The sequence below is a fragment of the Aphidius gifuensis genome, linkage group LG1 (assembly GCF_014905175.1).
Source record: "Aphidius gifuensis isolate YNYX2018 linkage group LG1, ASM1490517v1, whole genome shotgun sequence".
NCBI lineage: Eukaryota > Metazoa > Arthropoda > Insecta > Hymenoptera > Braconidae > Aphidius > Aphidius gifuensis.
In genome coordinates, this window is record NC_057788.1 from 7843269 (window position 1) to 7863273 (window position 20005).

Here is a 20005-nt window from a genome sequence, read left to right on the forward strand (position 1 = left end):
TAATAAAAAAAGCTCTTTGAAATTTAATTCTTTTATGTTGAATAATAATAGTAATAAAAAAATATAAAAAAAAAAAAAAACTAGTATTCTTATAAAAACATTTTATTGTCGCAATTAACTGTAGAAAAAAAAAAAAATCATAAATTTTTTATATTGTTTAGAGAAAAAAAAACACTAAAAATTGTGAATATTAATTAATTTTTTTTTTTTTAATTTCAATATATAAAAATTGTTTTAAAGTACCTTTAAATTTCAATAAAAATTAATTATATTAATTTTAATTAGATTATTCAATTGACGATAAAATTTAAACCATTTAAATTGTCCACCTTATTAATTCAATTAATTTTAATTATTTGAAACTTGCGATATTAAATTAGCTACATATTTTCTGTAATTTTCAACATAAAAATTAATTAAATAATTATTTGTACCTCTGTGTGTTGATAAATATATATTTATCAAAGTTCAGTGGTGCTTTGAGTCAAGTTTTTAAAGGCAAAGTAAGGTCATGTATATATCTTGCTTGTATACAAGTTGGATCAAGTCTTTTCAATTTCTACAATCGCTCAGTATGCGTTCAAACATTGACATAGACGGTTTAAAAAAATTTCTTTCTCTTGTCAAATGAATTTACTCCAATATCACACTGGAATTATAAAATTATTATCATAAAATTTTGTTAAATATATTATTATAAAATATAGTTTAAATAATATCAAGAAAACAGTTTTTATTTTATTTTAATAAATCAAACAGGTATGTTTACATTCAATTAATTCAAATTAATAAATAAGTAAGCTCATATAATAATTCATTAAAATTACTAAAATAAAATTCATTCATTTATTCAAGTTTTTATTCTCTATTTAATTGTTAAATAAAAATAAAAAAAAATTGTTTACATTGTGACTAATGGATCTTTATCAAAGTATTTTTGCTTTTTTTTTTTTTCATTATTATTATTGGCACGTGGATACATCTGATTAAAAATAAATTCATCATCATTTTTATTTGCTTATGTCTGTGCTAGTAACAATCATTCAAATGGAAATTTTTTTTTATAGATCTTTATTTATTTAATAGCCACGTATAGTTTTTTCTTTGTCAATTTAAAATAGATTATTTTATTTTTTTTTTTGTATATTTTATTTATCGATTAGTCTATATGTAGAAATGATGATAAATTTTTAACGTGACTATAGCATTGTCATATTTAATATTTATTATTTTTAGATACTAGTCTTCACACAGTCATGGTGAATGCTTATGGAGGTGTGCTAATTTTGGCAGATATATTTCTGCTTATTGTCAGACTTGTGTATATCGTATTAGAGGCCACATACCGTCTATTAGTTCCAGTTGAAGAAAAAAGTGTTGCCGGTGAAATTGTTTTGGTATGAGTTTATAATTTTCCTTTCTAAATAATTGAGAAATAAAAAAAGTGAAATAAAAAATATATATATCAGAAATTGAAAAGAAAATTTTAGCAAAAAAATAATAACTTGATGAAGAAAAAACGTGAAAATAAATTCAATTATTTTATTACTATTGTTGAGTAATATTTATGATTTTTTTTTGGTGTCATTAAAATATTCAAAGACAATAATTACTTGGTAATAAATTAATAAGTAACATTGATATTCACAAGGTTACATAATAATATTAAATTTACACAGAAGTTTCCTTAGAGAAATCTGATAGATATATTTATTATTTTTATTTCCTGCATGTGTGTTAGCCATTCAAGTAATTTGATTAAAATGAAACAAAAAAAAAATTGCATTAGTTTGAAAAAGATGAGATTTATTTATCAAATATATATTTTTTTATTTTTCATTATTTTAATTTTGTTAATTAAGCAAAATAAACGCTATTAGTTTTTTTTTAATTTTAAAAAATAAAAACATGTTTTACTTTGAATTAAAAAATTAACACATGTTTTTATTGTTAAATAATTTTAATAAATTATAGCTTAAATTTAAAATAAAATTAATAAATATTTATTTAATCAAGATATATATATTTTAACGATCGTAGATAACAGGAGCCGGTCATGGAATTGGACGTGAATTGGCCTTGAAATATGCATCTCTGGGTGCAACAGTTGTTTGTTGGGATTTAAATGTTCAAGGTAATCAAGAAACAGTTGATCAAGTTATGAAATTAGGCACATCAAAAGCTCATGGTTACCAGTAAGTAATAAAAATAATAATAATAATTTTAAATATTAATAAAAATACTTGAAATATTGATTTTAATTTTATGGTTTTTTTTCTTGTAGATGTGATGTATCAAATCGAGATGACGTTATTAAAACAGCTAAAAAAGTTTATTCAGAAGTTGGAAATGTGACAATACTAATAAACAATGCTGGCATAATGCCTTGTCAACCATTTCTCGAGTATTCACCCGAAACTATTAAGAAAATTTTCGATGTAAATGTTATGGCACACTTCTGGGTAAGTGTACATCCTTTCACTTTTTTTTTCTTTACTTTTGCAAATTAGATTTTCGATTTAGTGTACTTTCTATTTGTTTTATTATTTTTTTTTTTTAAAGATGAATCAAGCATTTTTACCAAGTATGATTAATAATAATCATGGTCATATTGTTGCCTTGTCGTCAATGGCAGGTGTGACAGGACTTGTTAATTTGGTACCTTATTGTGGCTCGAAATTTGCTGTAAGAGGTAAATGAAATTTTGTAAAAAATGTTTGTTTTGATGAATAATTTAATGTATTTGAATTTAGGTATGATGGAAGCATTGAATGATGAAGTTCGTATATTAATGGGTAATCGAGAATCAAATGTTAAATTTACAACAATATATCCGTATATGGTTGATACTGGTCTGTGCAAAAAACCAAAGATTAGGTAACGTAATATGATATAATATTTGTTTCATTTTATAAAAAGACAATGAAATTTAATATTGTTGTTGTTTGTTTCTAGATTTACAAGCTTGATGGGTATTGTACCACCAAAAGAAGCTGCAGCTCAAATAGTCACTGCTCAAAGACGAAATTATGCTGATGTTTCGATACCAAGATGTTGGATGTCTGTCAATTCAACTCTCAGAAATTTTCCAGACAAAGTTTTAGTACTGACAAAGAACTTTTTTGATTGTGGTGTTGAAGCAACAGATTAACTTGAAAACTACAATTTAAGATGATTTTTTTTTTCTATTTGTACAGCCAAAAAAATGTGTGACTAAAAAAAAAGTGGATAATAAAAAAGTGACTATAAAATTTTTGTGTTAAATTAATTTTGTATATTTAATAGAAAAATATATAACTTTACATTATAATTATAATAAAAATTAATAGCTCCTTCAATTTTATATCAATCTCTTCGGGTTTGATCGTAGTTTTTTTTTTTTAAATGAATTATTTATCTATTGTTTAATTTTCAAATAAATTGTTTTAAAGTAAACACAACGTTTTATCAACTGTTGAATGACAGTCGAGTTAGCACATTTTATATTTTATTTATTTTAAATTATTTGTATATTACCGTTTTATTAAAAGACCAACCGATCTAAATTTACTATCCAACCATGATAATTGATGACAAAAAAAAATAAATAAATAAATAAACTTTACCGTTTTGTTTAAATAATAAAACAGTTAAAAGTAAAATATTTAAACAACTTGAAGGATTAATCATTTTTAAATATACATGTATCAAGTGGCTGTATGTAAATTGTGATTAACTAATTATAAATTTATTATTTTTTTAACAATTATTAAATACTTAATTGTCATTTGTTTTTAATTTCATTTGCTCACTGTTAATAATGACTAATTTTTTGAGCAATAGAAAATACATTTATATATCTTGCAAAATATTTATTTAGATTTTAAATCATCATAACCACGATGACTAATTTTTTTACCAGCAATTTGACAACCAAATGTTATTGCTGATTGTAAAACACTTTGATTTATAAATGCTGTTTTACTATATTCAGAACTTTCAATATCTTTATTGTGTGTTATTTTTTGATAGTCTATAACATCTGTTGTTACTTTGATCTCTTTAGACTTTGACTCATTTTTCATATCATTATTTATACTCATTAATTTTATATAATTGAGATAATGGATAACAGCTGCGATAAATGTATCACCAGCACCAAGTGAATCGACAATTTTAAATGGTGAAAATGCTGGTGATTGAACAACTATACCATCAGGTGTTTTTGCCATTGCTCCTCTATCACCCCAAGCACAAATTATTGTTGCCCTTTTTTAAATAGAAAACAATAAGAGAAGAAATCAAGTATCATTTATAATAGTTTGCTTTTTTTTCTTTCACAAAAAGATGAATATATTTCTTACCCAGATTTAACATCTCGAGTGATACTTCGAAGTGTTTCACTCATGTTATTACAACCCCTTGATTGAGCAAAATCTTTAGATAAAAAAACAACATCTGCATATGCCAATAAATCCAATAATTCAGAATTTGGTTTTTCCAATTCAACGCTTATTGTTATTTTTGAACAATCTGAATTTTCAAATGTTAAACATGATTTATTGTAGTCTTCAATGCACTGCATCATTGTCAAAACATTTGATATATTTCTACCCTAAAAATAATTGATGTTTTTATTAAAAAAAATTTATAATTTTATAATTTTAATTTACCTCAAAATGTATCCAACTATAATCATCAAATTTAATTTTTTTAAAATCATCAAAACTAAGTTCTGGCAAATTTGGATTATGATGTAGAATTGTTCGTGTTCCTGAATTTAATGATAAAATTACTGTAGATATAGGACAACCAGGATCTTTTAATCGTGGACAATTTGAATAATTAATATTATATTTTTCCATATCATCTTGGAGAAATGCCAAGTGATGTCCACCAGTTAATGTTCCTAGAAATTCACATTGGCTACCAAGAAGTGATAAAACTGTGCAATCATTTGATGCATTACCACCTCGTTGCCATCGATAATCTATACATCTATAAAAAAATTAAATTTAATATTCAAATTTCAAACTTATACATCTTGTTTTGATATATATTTTACCTTGAATCAGAATCTTCTTCAGGAAAATTTTTAACTGTTTGTACAATGTCAATACAAACAAGACCAACACATAAAATTTTTGGTTTATTTATTTCTGCTGGTGGTGGTGGTGATGATGATCCACCAACAATTTTTTCATAAAAACTTGATATCATGGCTTTTCCTTAAACTGAAACAAACGTTTACTTGATGAAATTATTTTTAAAACTGATGACACGTTAAACTTTTGCTATAAAAAAATACAAAAAAAAAAAAAAAAATTGTATCACGCATTTACTTGATGATAATAAAACTCTTTTTTTTTTTTTTCTTTTGATAACTTTGTTGTTTTTTTTTTTTATTTATATTCATTATCAAACAAAAGGCATGTCATTGTATTGATCAATTGGTGGGGATTGATTTTTAAAAATTATAAATTAATAATTATTTATAAAAACAGTAAAAAAATATAAATTAATTATTTAATGTTATTTTTCACCTGTTAATTTTCCATTGTCAATATTTTGTTTTCTATTGTTATTGTTGTGAAGGAGAGAGAGAAAACATGTGACCCCGTGACAACCGTGATGTCAACATGTTTTTTTCTCCGGTGAATTAGCCATTTTTATCCGCTTAAATTAATTAATTGAAACTTGAAATAAATATGGCGTTTGTTAAATAAATGTGAAAAAAATTACAGGCATTTTTAAAGATATTATATTAAATATATTTGATTATAAAAATTGATTAAGTATTTAAGAATAATTTATTTAAAATATGGAGGAGCCTCTTATTCATGAAAAAATGGAGCAAGATACAATATCTGATGATACGGCAAGTGGAATAACCTTAAATTTTGACAATAATTATAAACACAATATTTATTTATATTGTTATTAATTGTTTATGAAATTTTTAGGTAGTACAATGGCTCAATGAGGCAAGCATGAGTCAATGTGAAAAAGTTAAAACTAATAATTTATCAAAAATTCAAGAAGTTATATTAAACAAAGATATTGAAATGTTACCTGATTATATAGATGAAGTATTGGCATTTGTTGTTGACAAAAGTGCTGAAGTACGAAAAACAATTTGTAGTTTTATTGAAGTAGCTGGGTAGGTTTTTATTTAAATGATTGATGCTTTTTGTTATTAATTGAATAATTAAATCATGTTTTTATATATTTTATTATCAGTGATAAACAGCCAGATATGATTCCAAAAATGTTGCCATCTTTATTGAGACTTTTATCTGATGATGCATCAGCTGTTGTTAAACGTGCACTAAGAACATCAGGAAGAATATTACGTGCTGCTTTAAAATGGGTTGCAAGTGCAGTTAATGTAACACCAGAAATTGAAACAGCTTGGGGTCAAATATCAACATTAAAAGTATTAATATTAGAAATGATTGGATCAGATAATGATGGTATACGTACACAAGCTGTTAAATTTTTAGAAGGAGTTGTTTTATTACAAACATATCCTGATTCTGAAACAACTAAAAAACAAGATGATTTTTCATTAGAAGATATTCCATTAACATTAAAAATAGCACGTAGAAGAAAACTTGAAGAAGAAGCACATCATGTACTTGATGAGTTAATAAAATTTCATGGTTCTGTTCATGTTAGTAGTTTAAATTTAATGACATGTATGGGAAGTTTAGCAACAATTGCAAAATTTCGTCCACAATTTACATCAAATGTTATAACAGCATTACAAAGTTTACAAAATGATTTACCACCAACATTAACTGATTCACAAGTAACAAGTGTAACAAAACATTTAAAATTAACACTACTTACTTTAATGAAATGTCCAGGTAGTATTGAATTTGCATCAACAATAGCAAAACAACTTGCAAAATTAGGTGCTAAAGAACAAGAAATAATGAAAGCATATCCAAAAGCTGAAGATATTAGAAAAATGAAAAGACGTCAACAAGAAATAGCAGCAGCAACAGCTGCTAAAAGAATAAAATTAGAAACAATATTACCAGATGATGATGATGATACAGAAAATATAATTATGGAACCAATTAAATTACCTGATTTAGTTGAATTAACAGAAACATATATTGTTGAACATTTATCTGTTGAAGTTGCAACAGATCTTGTTATGGATAGTATGGCATGGGTACCAGATACAATGACAACAATATTTCAACGTGAATATCAACCACCAGGTACATCAGATATAAATATACAACGACAAACAGTTGCTAAATTATTATCAGCACAAATAAAACAAGCAATTGCTAAAAAATTTAAAAAAGATATTAAAGATGATGATGCTGTTATGGAAGATTTAATTAAAAATCCAACAATAACTGTTGCTGAAGCTAAACGTGAAAGAAAACGTGAAAAAGATAGAGAAAAAGAAAAAGAAGCTAAAGCAACACTTGAAGCTGAAAAAACAATGAATAAATCACGTGCACGTGTTAAAGCATTAAAACCAATTGAAGTAGCAAGACCATTAACAAATGATCTTAAAGAAAAAATGTTTTTTATGGCTATTAATAGAATATTAAATGCTGAAAAAAGTGCAATTAATAGTGGTGCTGGAGGAATAAGAATTAAATTATTATCAACAATGGCATCAACATTAAATAAATCAATACAAAATTCTGTATTACGTTATGTTACTGATGATATTAAATCAAGAATGGAATTAGCATTATCATGGTTATATGAAGAATATGCTATATTTCAAAGTTTTCATAGACGTACAACACTTGTTACACAAACACATGAAGCACCATGTTATTCATATAATTTTATATTATGTACAATAATATCAGCAATTGAAGAAATGCAAGGTAAAGATAGAGATATTTATTTATCAAGAGTATATCTTGAATCACCATTAATAACTGAAGATGCAATAACAGCATTAAAATCATTATCAGCAAATGAATCACGTGGTTTTGCACCATTATATTTATTAAAAGAAATGGTTATTAGAAGACCAACAAAACAGCTTATATTTTTAAATGTATTATTTCAACATTGTGCACATGAAAAATTAATAATACGTGATGCAGCAATTAAAATTGTTGTTGATCTTTATAATCGTAATGAATTAAAATCATCAATTGAAGCATATGCTGTACTTTATTTAAGTTTTTTACAAAAATCATGTCCACCAGAATTGGTATTTGGTGAAGAACGTGGCCGGCCAAATATTGAAAATCATTGGACTGAATCAACAACAAAAGCATGTCTAAGTCTTTATTTATCATTAATTGAAAAACATCAAGATCTTATACAAGAACTTGCACGTGTTTATCCAACAATGTCACCAGATGTTAAAAGAATTGTATTACGTCTTGTTGAAGCACCAGTTAAATCATTGGGTATGTCAAGTCCACAGTTATTAGGACTTGTTGAAAATTGTCCAAAAGGTTCAGAAGTTTTAGTAACACGTATTATTCATATACTTACTGATAAAACAACACCAAGTGTTGAACTTGTAACAAGAGTACGTGAACTTTATCAAACACGTGTATCTGATGTTAGATTTTTAATACCAGTATTAAATGGTTTACCTAAAAAAGAAGTTTTATCAGCATTACCAAAATTAATTAAATTAAATCCAGTAGTTGTTAAAGAAGTATTTAATCGTTTACTTGGTGTACATAATAATGACAGTGGTATACCACATACATCACCAATAACACCAGCTGATTTATTAATAGCACTTCATACAATTGATTTAAATAAAACTGAACTTAAAACTGTTATGAAAGCAACATCATTATGTTTTGCTGAAAAACAAGTATACACACATGAAGTACTTGGTGTTGTTATTAATAATTTAATGGAAATGAATCCTCTACCAACATTATTAATGCGTACTGTTATACAAAGTTTAACATTATATCCAAAAATAATTGGTTTTGTTATGAATATATTACAACGTTTAATATTAAAACAAGTATGGAAACAGCCAAAAGTATGGGAAGGTTTTGTTAAATGTTGTGAACGTACACAACCACAAAGTTTTTCTGTTATTTTACAATTACCACCACAACAACTTTCTGAAGCTTTAAAAATGTCACCAGAATTAAAAATACCATTAATTTCACATGTTGATGGACTTGCTGATAATCAAAAAGCACATATATCAGCATCAATTATGGATGTACTTCAAGGTATACAATCTATTGATATGCATGATGATTTTGATATTGCACCACCAATACAAAAAATAACAACAACAACAGCAACAACAGCACCAACAACAATAACAACAATAACAACTACTAGCGATAGTGGTGATATATCTGAACCAACACCACCTGGATTAGAGTGAACTTGATATTTTTTTTTATTAACTCGATTGAGTATAAATTATGTAGGATAATAATAATTGTACATTTTATTATCGAATGTTTTGATGAAAGACTTGTGAATTTTTTAAATATACTATTTTTCTTAATTATATTTATATTACAAATTTTTTGAATATTTCAATCATTTTCATGTCGTTTAAATAGTCATTATTAACAGTGAGCAAATGAAATTAAAAACAAATGACAATTAAGTATTTAATAATTGTTAAAAAAATAATAAATTTATAATTAGCTAATCACAATTTACATACAGCCACTTGATGCATGTATATTTAAAAATGATTAATCCTTCAAGTTGTTTAAATATTTTACTTTTAACTGTTTTATTATTTAAACAAAACGGTAAAGTTTATTTATTTATTTATTTATTTTTTTTTGTCATCAATTATCATGGTTGGATATTAAATTTAGATCGGTTGGTCTTTTAATAAAACGGTAATATACAAATAATTTAAAATAAATAAAATATAAAATGTGCTAACTCGACTGTCATTCAACAGTTGATAAAACGTTGTGTTTACTTTAAAACAATTTATTTGAAAATTAAACAATAGATAAATAATTCATTTGAAAAAGAATAAACTTTGTTGATAGAGATAATTTAATTGATTTTTTTTTAAATAAAGTTAATGCTCTTGTGATGGATCATGTCAGTCTTTAAATCACAAACAATTTTCATTATAATATCATTATCCAAAATCAACACCAGTATCCAAAAAATCTCGCAGCAAAAATGATGCTGTTTTTGGTAATATTCTGTATAATATAAAAAAGAGATATACATATAAATATATTTTTTTTCATTTATTTTTTTGTGTGTTATAAATATTTTAATTACCTGAGAATATGACCAAGATAAAGAAGATATCCTGGAACACTAAATTCAGTGTAATTTCTACGAACACCATCTAGAATATTTTTTGCTGCTTCTGTTGCTGGCATTGTACCAAAATAACTTGGTATTCTAAAGTATAAAAAATTGATTAATTTATATTTAAAAAATTTTTAAAATCAATTACAGCAAAAATCAACGAAACCTCAAACGAATATCTTTTTCCATCTCAGCACCAAGAATAAATGGATAAATATGAACAAGTGTAACAACAATATTACTGTTAACTTGACGTAATTCACTGTTGAGTGATTCAGTTAATCCTTGTATAGCAAATTGTGCTGCTGTTAATTGAACACGTCCACCACGACTTGAACCACCAGAAAATCCAGCAACTGATGAAAGAGCAACAATATGTCCACGTCCAGCTTTTTCCATACTTGGCAATACAGCATCCAACAGCTATTATCAAAATAATAATAAATTATTGATAGACATAAAAAACAAAACAACAAGATCATCAACAACTCACCCAAAAGTGACTGATAACTGATAATTCCATGGCTTTTTGAATTTCTGGTGTTTCTCTAATTAAAACACGTGGACTTGGTACACCACAACAATGAATAACCATTGTAACATCACCAAAATCAGCACGTATTTTTTTAACAGTATTTTCAACTTGTAATTTATCTGTTACATCACAAGCATAAGCTTTTGATTGACCAGAATAACGTATTGCTTTATTTGATGTTTTATTACACATATCTTCATTAATATCAATACATGCAACAATTGCACCTAATTGACTAAGTTGAATTGCAATTTCTCTACCAACACCACGTCCAGCACCAACAACCTGTTGAATTAAAATCATGAAAAATTTATTTCATATTTAAATAATTTAACAAACAATTTAATCATACTCACCATAGCAATTTCGCCATGAAGACTTTTCAATGACGGTGGATTAAATGAACGATAAATTGCAAGTATTATTGACAACCAAATACCAAAAAATAGTGTTATCAAATCCAAACTCAATATAAATAATGAGTATATTTTGAGCAACATTTCTCTTGATGATAATAATGATGATTTATATCTTGATATAAATTAATTATTAATTATTCATTCAATATTTTTTTTTTTCGATTTAAATTTCATTCAATTTTATTTAATAATGAACATAAAATGAATGTAATATAATTACCTTTTATCTAAAAAAAAATACTGTTGGGGAAATTATCACATTGTGTAGTCTGTGCTTTTTTTTTTTTTTCTTAATTTTTTGTCTTTGTACTTTGTTCTTTCATGAAAATGATTGACGATATTTGTGTGACGTATTAAATTGATGTACAGTTTTATTTATTTAATTCTTTTAAATTATCTCAATATTCTCAATCAACAGTTCCATGTTTATTTATCACAATTTTACATCATAATTAAATTAAAAAAAAAAAAAAAAATTATCTATTTATTGATGATGAACTTGTCATGAATATTTGATCTCGGCTAATTATCAAAATTTATCACGTACAAAGGGGAATTATATCCAATTAATTATTTGTTTATTTATATTTTATAAATATTTATAAATAATTTATTTTATTTATTTATATTTTTTTTTTTATTCACTATTTTCTTTACCGACATTTTGTAGTGAGTTAATATTTTCACCGCAGTGGCGCAGTTGTCGGTTTTACATTTCCAAGATGGCCGCTGACAAATGTCAAGCTGACAAAATCAGCTGCTCATTATTGTCAAATATTAAGAAAATAAATAAACAAAAAATTGTTTTTTAGTGTTTAATTGTTTAATAAAATTGTTAAAAATGTATTGTGTAATAATTCAGTGCGTTTTGTTGAACATTTTACAAAAAAAATGGACATTGTCATTGTCGATGTTGCTGAAAAAAATAAAAAACATTTTAAAGGATTTAAGTGCTATTAAATGACAAATAGTACTCAAATATTATAGTGTTTTATTGTTAATTAATTATTTTGAACATAATTGTGTATAATTGGAGTAATTTCAATCAATATGTCAAAAATAAAAATCGAGTATTTGAGGTTAGATTGGCGTCATTTTACAAAAGGTAAAAAATTGTTGATAAAAAGGATTATAATATATAAAATTTATAACAAAAATTATTCTTTATTAATTTGTTTATATTTTTTTCGTGATATTATGTTGCATAATAGTGTTTTTTTAATAATATTAATCAAAAAATGTACAAAAGTTGACAACACAAAGGCTCCTTTGTTTGGAAATTTCGTCATTATTTATTTACTCCATTTTAAGCTCCAAATTTATTTGTTTATTATTTAAACATTATTTGTTTATTTAACAATGATTTATTTATTTTATTAAACATTGTTTATTTATTTATTTAAACAATATTTATTTATTTAAACATTATTTGTTTATTTAAATAATAATATTTTAAATTGTTATTTACGTATAATCTTGTATCATATCAGCATAAATTTAATAATTACTATTTGTTGCTCCAATAATTATTGCACTTGAGAATGATTTATAACATTATTTTAATTTGGTATTTTTAATGTTTACAGATGTCAAGGAGATGGTTGAAAAATTAACTTAAAAAATTGTGGCTGGTCTTGGTGCTATTGATGGACAATAAATAATGGTAAATATATTTTAATTTTGTTAAATAAATTTAACAATTATCCAACATCTTGCTAATTCATGTGCTCAAAAAAAATTACAGATATTGAATATTACAAAGATGATGAGGATATTGATTAGACTGAACAACAACAAAGAATTAATGAACTTTAAACAAAACCAAGAAGATGATGATGATGATGCTGGAAGTGTTGTGAGGTATGTTGGTGTTGATTGATGTTTACCAGGTTATTGGATTTCTTATGAACTATTTGATAATGTTAATATGAGATTTTAAAAATAATACTTTGTGATACGTTTGGTCTTGCAAATGATGGACTTGACTGAACAGACAAGACAATTAACAAACCATTTGTTAAATTTAAAGTAGTTTGTTATGTTTGACCATTACAGTTTTGGCATTTTTATAATTTACATTTTATCAATGCCAAATGATGTTGATGTTGTTGACTTTATGTTTGTTTTAGTGTACCATTTATTGGTATTGTTGATACACATTTGCTTTTAGTTATTCAAATGATTTTAAATTATTAAATAGATTCTTTTCTATTTAAAAAAACAGTTTAAAATCATTAATTAATATCTTGACAGTTGATATTAATGACTTAATATTCACCATCAATAGCAACACTAGGATCGTAGTATTTTTTTTTCTTTTTTTTTCTTTTTGATATGCTCATGTTGTTCGTCTCCAACACACTGAGAATTTTATGCCACCAACGGAAAATATGCCATCAAAATAAACTGTACATTATCACAAGCTTCATCAATTTCAAATATTAAAATAAATAAAAAATAAATAATTAAATTAGAAATCTATTATCAAGTCAATAATCATGTAATTTTAAAAATGATTTATTTTTTTCTGTTACAGATAGTGAAAAGTGGTGTAAAAAAAATAGTGTTTGTGTTTGTGTGTGAATATTCAACATGTTCCTGATGGAATCAACTACCTGGGGACCAGTGGAAGATCTTCTTGAGACGATGATGATGATGATGATGGAATTAATGGACGCTAAAAAGGTAGGATTCATTTAACACATAATTATTTATCAAACTACCACATAAAAAGTTGCATATGTTCTTGCATACTCTTAAAAAAAAATTGATAATCATATTATCTAAAATTCCGTCATAATTTCGCGTGTATTTACTTATAATTTTTTAAATTTGCGTATTTATTTTCATCAACATTAACTATCTGTTGACGTTAAAAAAAATTCAAACAGGAGCTTTTGTCCCATTTTTTTTTTGCATCAAGTTTAATAAATAATCGTTTATATATATGGATAAAAATTAACTATCAATTTTTGTGTGTCATGTATAGAATTATCATGATAAAGCCAGTTAGTACTTGATAGTTATTAACACATATATATAAATGATTATTACAGCAAATAATTATAATTATCTATTAAGTTCATAATCCTTCAATAAATGTATGCACATGTTAAACATAAGTATATATTGATTTATTGAAAATTCGATTGATTGAAAATTGGCTTGAACATCAAGTAAATGAACTGTCGATTTTGTAAATTTTGAAACAAATTTTCTATCCTCTTTATCACCACTTATTGACTAAATATACCAGAGTATTAACCCTTTGATCTTCATGCAAAATACCTGGTTCCACGTTTGTTAAACTTGTGTGTTGTTGTACATAAAGCTTTCATACAATAATGAGGGTTTGGCATTAAATCCATAGATAAATAAACTTGTTAACATATTTATCTTTTAATCATTTACAATATACTCCAAATAATAATTATAAATAAATAAAAATATAATTTTTCTAAAACTTTTTTTACGTGTCTTGAAACTAATCAATAATAATTAAAAAAAAAAAATAATAATTTAGTTAATTAAATTTATTTTTTTTTTAATTAACTCAATTTTTAATAAATAGATTTTTTTTTTCTTTATTTAATCGGGTATAATTATTAATTTTTATTAAAAAAAAAAAAAAAAGATTTTCAAGTATTTTTATTTGAATAAAATTAAATATGATAATTTTAATTACTTGCAAGAGTTTATATGGAAGCTGTTGAAAAAATATGTATAGACATTTTTTTTTTTTTCTTTATATTTGAAATTTATTTTATTACTTATATTATTATATGTTGATGATAAAAAAAAAAGATATATATAAAAAAAGTACTAATTGGTAATTGACGAGTTGAGTTGTTGTTTATCGTTGTTGTTTCCACGTGGTTGACTAGGTTTACAGATTAATTGGCAGTATGAGTAAAGGTATCCATTAGAGTTTAGTGATCGCGATGGATCACTTGAGGGCCTTGATCAGTCAAAGAGTCAAAGTAATTTGGTCTACGACGTGTACGTGATTGCATTTCTCAATGCTCCATATACGGTTTAAATTTATCAGTATAAAAAGCATTAATAAAATAATATTATTTGAAAATATATATACAAAAGACAATAACGACAAATGAAAAATATTGATATAAAAATATCTATTTAAAAAAAAATTTAATAAAATTAAAAAATATGATGGCATGATATATTTTTTTTTTTATTTTAATAAATTTATTTTTTATTACGCGATGAAATGAAATTAAAAAAAAAATATACTATTACAAGTGAATATATCATGCTCAAAATAATCTGAATTCAAATTTTATGGTCAAATTATTTTGAAAAAAAATATCTTGTTAAATAATATTGCAAATTAAAATTAAAAAAAAAAAAATTTAATAATTTTTTGATACATTTAACAGTTGACTAATTTAAAAATAAATTGTTTTAATTTTTTTTTTAATTTTTTATAAGATAGATAGAATGATTATTATATTTCTGGAATTTTTATTTTTTTCTATTTGTTGGATATATTTTTGATTTAAATATTTTGATTGGTGAATTTTTTTTTTTTGACGATATTATGGATATTGTGACTATCTAACAAAAAATATGATACAAATATTTGGTATAACTTAAATTTAATTTGACTTGATTTAATATTCAATTTTTTTTTTTTTGTTAAATATCTTCCGGATTGAAATATTGTCTTAAAAAAGTAAAGAATAGTTTGAAGAAGAATTTTAAGAAAAATAAGACAATTTTAAGCATTCGTTAGTTTATTTTGCTGGACTGAAGGCCAGTTTATATTCTCTCCTACCTTTAGTTACCTCCTTCTTTTGCTTTGGTCTTCTTCGTTTTCTTTTTCAAGCTTCTTTTTATCCAGCACACAAGATCATTCTTCCACTCTGTTGAAGGCAAAGAACGCCGGCAGAGTACCGCCAGAAACAGACTCGCGACAACACTTTATTATTTTTATTATAACTTTATTTATTTCTATTTATTATCATCATTATTATTATTTAACTTTATATTTGATATTTTTGTTGGAAAATTTATCTAGTTAAATTTTTTAATTTTGAGTAATTCCGGTTGCAGGTGACTTTAAAAATCAAGTGTAAATAAGAACAAATTTCATTTTCATTTTGCAAGCTGTGCTTTTTTTTTTTTACTGTGTGTTATTGTGGATTTTTTGTTTATTAATTTAATTGATTGTAATAATAGATAATTATTATTTTAATTTGCAGTGCAGTTGTTTTTTTAAATTAATTTTTTTTGTGTGTTTAATTACTTTTTTTTTTCATTTAAAAGCTTTTCTATTTCTTTTACAAAGAAAATCATTGAAATATGGCTTTTTTAAATTTAAATAATTTTTTAATAAGTGAACAACAACAATATATTTTTGTTTCTATATTGTATAATTCAAAAATAATTATATCAAAAGTTTAATTTAAAAGTATATGAAAATTTTTTTTAATGACTGGATCAACTTCTTCTTTAAAAACGCACGTGGTAAATTTATTATTATTTTTTTTTTTCTTTAAATTCTTATTATTTTTATATCAATTATATGCTTCATTGAAAAAAGAAAAATATATATATAAAATTTTCTCTCTTCTATTTATTTGATCGTTAACTAATGAACCTACAGCTAAAATAAAAAAGTTTAAAATAAAAAAATATATATCGACAAAAAGAAAATGAAAACTAATGAAATAAGTTTTTACAAAACTTTTGCGTGTGTTTCAACTAAATTGGCCCATTCATTTGACTCATTTTTTTTTTTCTCTCTTGAGTAACAAAAAAAAAAATGAAAATAATAATGAAACGAAAAAAAAAACAATCATTTCAATTAAATTAAAAACTTTATTACTAGCGTTAAATTAATATATAAAACGTGTTTTTAAAAAGTTGAACTCGGCTGTTGGTTCAAGTAGATATATATATTTTTAAAATTTGTAATATTCAAAGTGCGTCAATTTATACCGTGTACAAGATATCAAATTACTTCCGATTGAAAAAATAAAAATAAAAAAAGCTCTCTCTTATATCTATCGAAATTTTTTTCTTTAAAAATCCTTTTTTTTTTATTTTTTCTACAATTTTTTACCTTTATCTTTTTTTTTTTTACCAAGTTTTCCTTTACGAAGATCGATTTCCACTGAATTCTCGCGGGACAACAATGTCAAAGTGTAAAAGATTGAAGATTTATATATAGTTTACCGAAAATTCAAGAATAATGCTAATATAAAAAATTTTATGTTTGTGTGTGTTTGTGTGTTTGACAAAACGATAGATATGTCAATTGAGAAAATACAACATAAATGAAAACGATTTTTCCTATGAATCGTCAACTAAGATAATCCTCAATACGTCAAACCGATTTTATCAACTCTTTTTTTATTTTTTTTTACTTTTCGTTTTGTATGTCGATCATTCGAACAAACGATGATAGTAAAAAAAAAAAATAAATAAAAATAGAAAAGTCATCTTTGAATTGACTTTTTTATTCTTCAGTTTCGATTTTTCCTTTTTTTTTTTTTTTATTTTCTTATCATTTTTATTTTTTTTTTTTGTCTTCCATTTATTTCGTTACACTTGATGAAGCCGAGAATTTCAAAGATAACGGTGCCTGGACTCTTATCTTTGTTGTTTTTTTTTTTTTTTACCAAATATAGGTATATATTTTTTTTTTTTTGCTTGCTATTTTATTTGGCTTTTTTTTTATCTTTAAATTATCAAATTATTTTCATTAAAATTAATTATGTATTGATTAATTATAAATAATTAAAGTTTTACTTTTTTTTTTTTATTTAATTTAAAGTTTATTTTATACAGATAAAAAAAAAAAAAAACAATTTTAACATTTTTAAAACTTTAAATGTGCAACACATTGATGGGCGGGAAAAATAAAATTAAAAAAGTGTTAATTTGATAGTGTTTTTCAATTTGTTTGGAATTTAATATTGAAATATGTAGTGGAACGTATTATCATCAACTATTTTGATATCATAAAATATATAATTTACATATATTTAATGATTTGATTGGTGTATATTTAATTTGAAAATTATACATTTGATCATGATGTCTCTTATCTATGTATATATCTCTTTCTCTCCCTCATCATTTGTGGATGAGTAAATATTCATTAGTGTCATTATATATTTTTTTCTTTACTCTAGTTTATATTCTATATATATTCATTCGATTGATGATAATCATGACGATCATGATGATGATGATAATGCTGATAATGTTGTCGTTCTTTCAAAAACAATATTCATTTGCATAACAAAATAAACGTCATGTTTTATTTGCCGCTTGTTTTCATATATTATCTCATTTATACATCTAAATTTTAATTTGCAAAATCAAAAAACCGTGTAATATTGATCACGGTCATCTGAGTAATTTTTTATTTCTTTTTTTTTTTTGTTATAAATCTATATAGAGCAAGAAAAATTTATACAATTTTTTTAGTTTTTTTTTTTTTTTAAATTATCTTTTTTTTGTTTTTGTAAATGTTTATTTATTTTTTTTATATTACCACGAGGATCGATGCTAGATGCCAAGCAATTTCTAACGAAAAACCTCGAGTACAGTATGTTGTGTGTTACAGGCAGATCGATTAAGCGATTAATCAAAGCGAGGGTCGCGCTCAATTAGCCAGTTTCGAAGCACCTTCGAAGAGCGTACCTTCAATTAATTTATTGCATTTGTGTTTTGCCCTCTTTTACTATGATTTTTATTTGGTTTTTCTTTAGTCCTTTTATTTGTTGATTCTTTTCACTCTTTTTTTTTTTTTTTTACATCAACTATATACATGACACGCACGTGCTCGTTAATTAGCAAGTACTTAGCTGAGTAGAGTGGCATTACACTGAATACTATTTTACACATTCATTGGTATTTTTATATTATGTCATTTAGTTGGTATGTGTGTGTAAATATTATCAATTAAAAATTTTTTTACACCAAGAGTAATAATTGTTTTATAAATTTTATAAAAATTGGATTAAATTTTCTAGTCGTTTTCTCTTTTTCTCTCTCTGATTTTTAATTATTTTTTTATCCACAAAATTCTCACTTATTTTTAACAATAGAATAATCTTTTTCAATTCACCTGAGTTATTTTTGTGTCATCACGATTAATGAATTGTAATTTTTACTCGTTTTTTTTCTTGTGTAAAAATAATTTTTGTATCAATTAATCAATTTATCATAATGAATAATTGATAGTTGATGTGTTTGACTGACTAATTGATAACACAAAATACGTGTGCATTACAAATTTATCAAATAAAATATAAAAAAAAAAAAAATTATATTTAAAAATAAGGATAGACTCGTACAAGAAGACTTGCTTTGGCTTGTCAGACACAAAAACTTGTATTGCTATTTGCTCTTATGTCTGTTTCTTCACAGTCGTTGTGAGAAGTTGAGGAGCAAGCTACAAGTGCAATATAATTTTTTTTTATTACTTAGACTTATTTGTCCAAGTGTTTTAAATTTTTCTTGCTTCTATTGTTTTAAATTATATTTATATTTATTTATTTTAATATATAACTACTTTGTTATTTTCATCAAAGTAATGTTTATTAAATTACTTTTTTTTATATAGCTTAAATATTTCATATATATAAATTTAACTTTATAACTTTGTCGCATATAATTTAAATTAATTAATTTTTTATTTAATGTATTTATATAAATATTATCTTGATGATATAGGTATGTACTTACATAAAAGTATGTATAAATTTGTTAAATTATTATAAATTCATTCAAGTAAAATATTATATGACTCATTAAGGATTTA

At 24.1% G+C, this 20005-nt stretch overlaps 4 protein-coding genes across 7 annotated transcripts in view; 2 read left to right on the forward strand and 2 right to left on the reverse strand.

Moving 5' to 3' along the window:
• LOC122847544 (short-chain dehydrogenase/reductase family 16C member 6-like) overlaps positions 1-3256 on the forward strand; it is a 31910-nt gene extending 28654 nt beyond the window's left edge. The window contains exons 1-7 of one of the 2 annotated variants that reach the window (XM_044145311.1): positions 558-759; positions 1237-1397; positions 2041-2195; positions 2285-2462; positions 2563-2692; positions 2754-2877; positions 2956-3239. In XM_044145311.1, the coding sequence (XP_044001246.1) occupies positions 1257-1397; positions 2041-2195; positions 2285-2462; positions 2563-2692; positions 2754-2877; positions 2956-3151 (924 nt within the window). In that variant the 5' untranslated portion in view covers positions 558-759; positions 1237-1256 and the 3' untranslated portion in view covers positions 3152-3239. Of the gene's footprint in view, positions 1-557; positions 760-1236; positions 1398-2040; positions 2196-2284; positions 2463-2562; positions 2693-2753; positions 2878-2955 lie in introns of those variants that run through there. The other variant, XM_044145310.1, reaches the window with a different exon arrangement.
• Positions 3257-3357: 101 nt separating this feature from the next.
• LOC122847542 (ketohexokinase-like) lies at positions 3358-5626 on the reverse strand. Of its 2 annotated transcripts, XM_044145304.1 has the most exons (5): positions 5523-5626; positions 5045-5213; positions 4653-4977; positions 4344-4594; positions 3358-4248 (listed from the first exon to the last, which is right to left on the reverse strand). In XM_044145304.1, exons 2-5 carry the CDS (start codon positions 5197-5199, stop codon positions 3852-3854), a joined length of 1128 nt encoding a protein of 375 aa, XP_044001239.1. In that variant the 5' UTR covers positions 5200-5213; positions 5523-5626; the 3' UTR covers positions 3358-3851. The 2 variants fall into 2 exon arrangements, with proteins under 2 accessions (XP_044001239.1, XP_044001240.1); XM_044145305.1 differs by lacking the exon at positions 5523-5626 and having other exon boundaries at positions 5045-5281.
• Positions 5627-5683: 57 nt separating this feature from the next.
• LOC122847533 (symplekin) lies at positions 5684-9350 on the forward strand. Its single transcript, XM_044145293.1, has 3 exons — positions 5684-5857; positions 5943-6139; positions 6220-9350. The coding sequence occupies exons 1-3, from the start codon at positions 5801-5803 to the stop codon at positions 9338-9340; spliced, it is 3375 nt and encodes a 1124-aa protein (XP_044001228.1). The 5' UTR covers positions 5684-5800; the 3' UTR covers positions 9341-9350.
• A 671-nt stretch (positions 9351-10021) lies between these two features.
• On the reverse strand, positions 10022-11791 carry LOC122847545 (17-beta-hydroxysteroid dehydrogenase 13-like). 2 transcript variants are annotated; one of them, XM_044145313.1, is made up of 6 exons: positions 11426-11791; positions 11143-11317; positions 10745-11071; positions 10418-10674; positions 10219-10344; positions 10022-10136 (listed from the first exon to the last, which is right to left on the reverse strand). In XM_044145313.1, the coding sequence occupies exons 2-6, from the start codon at positions 11284-11286 to the stop codon at positions 10070-10072; spliced, it is 921 nt and encodes a 306-aa protein (XP_044001248.1). In that variant the 5' UTR covers positions 11287-11317; positions 11426-11791; the 3' UTR covers positions 10022-10069. The 2 variants fall into 2 exon arrangements, with proteins under 2 accessions (XP_044001248.1, XP_044001247.1); XM_044145312.1 differs by lacking the exon at positions 11426-11791 and having other exon boundaries at positions 11143-11381.
• Positions 11792-20005: the final 8214 nt, after the last annotated feature.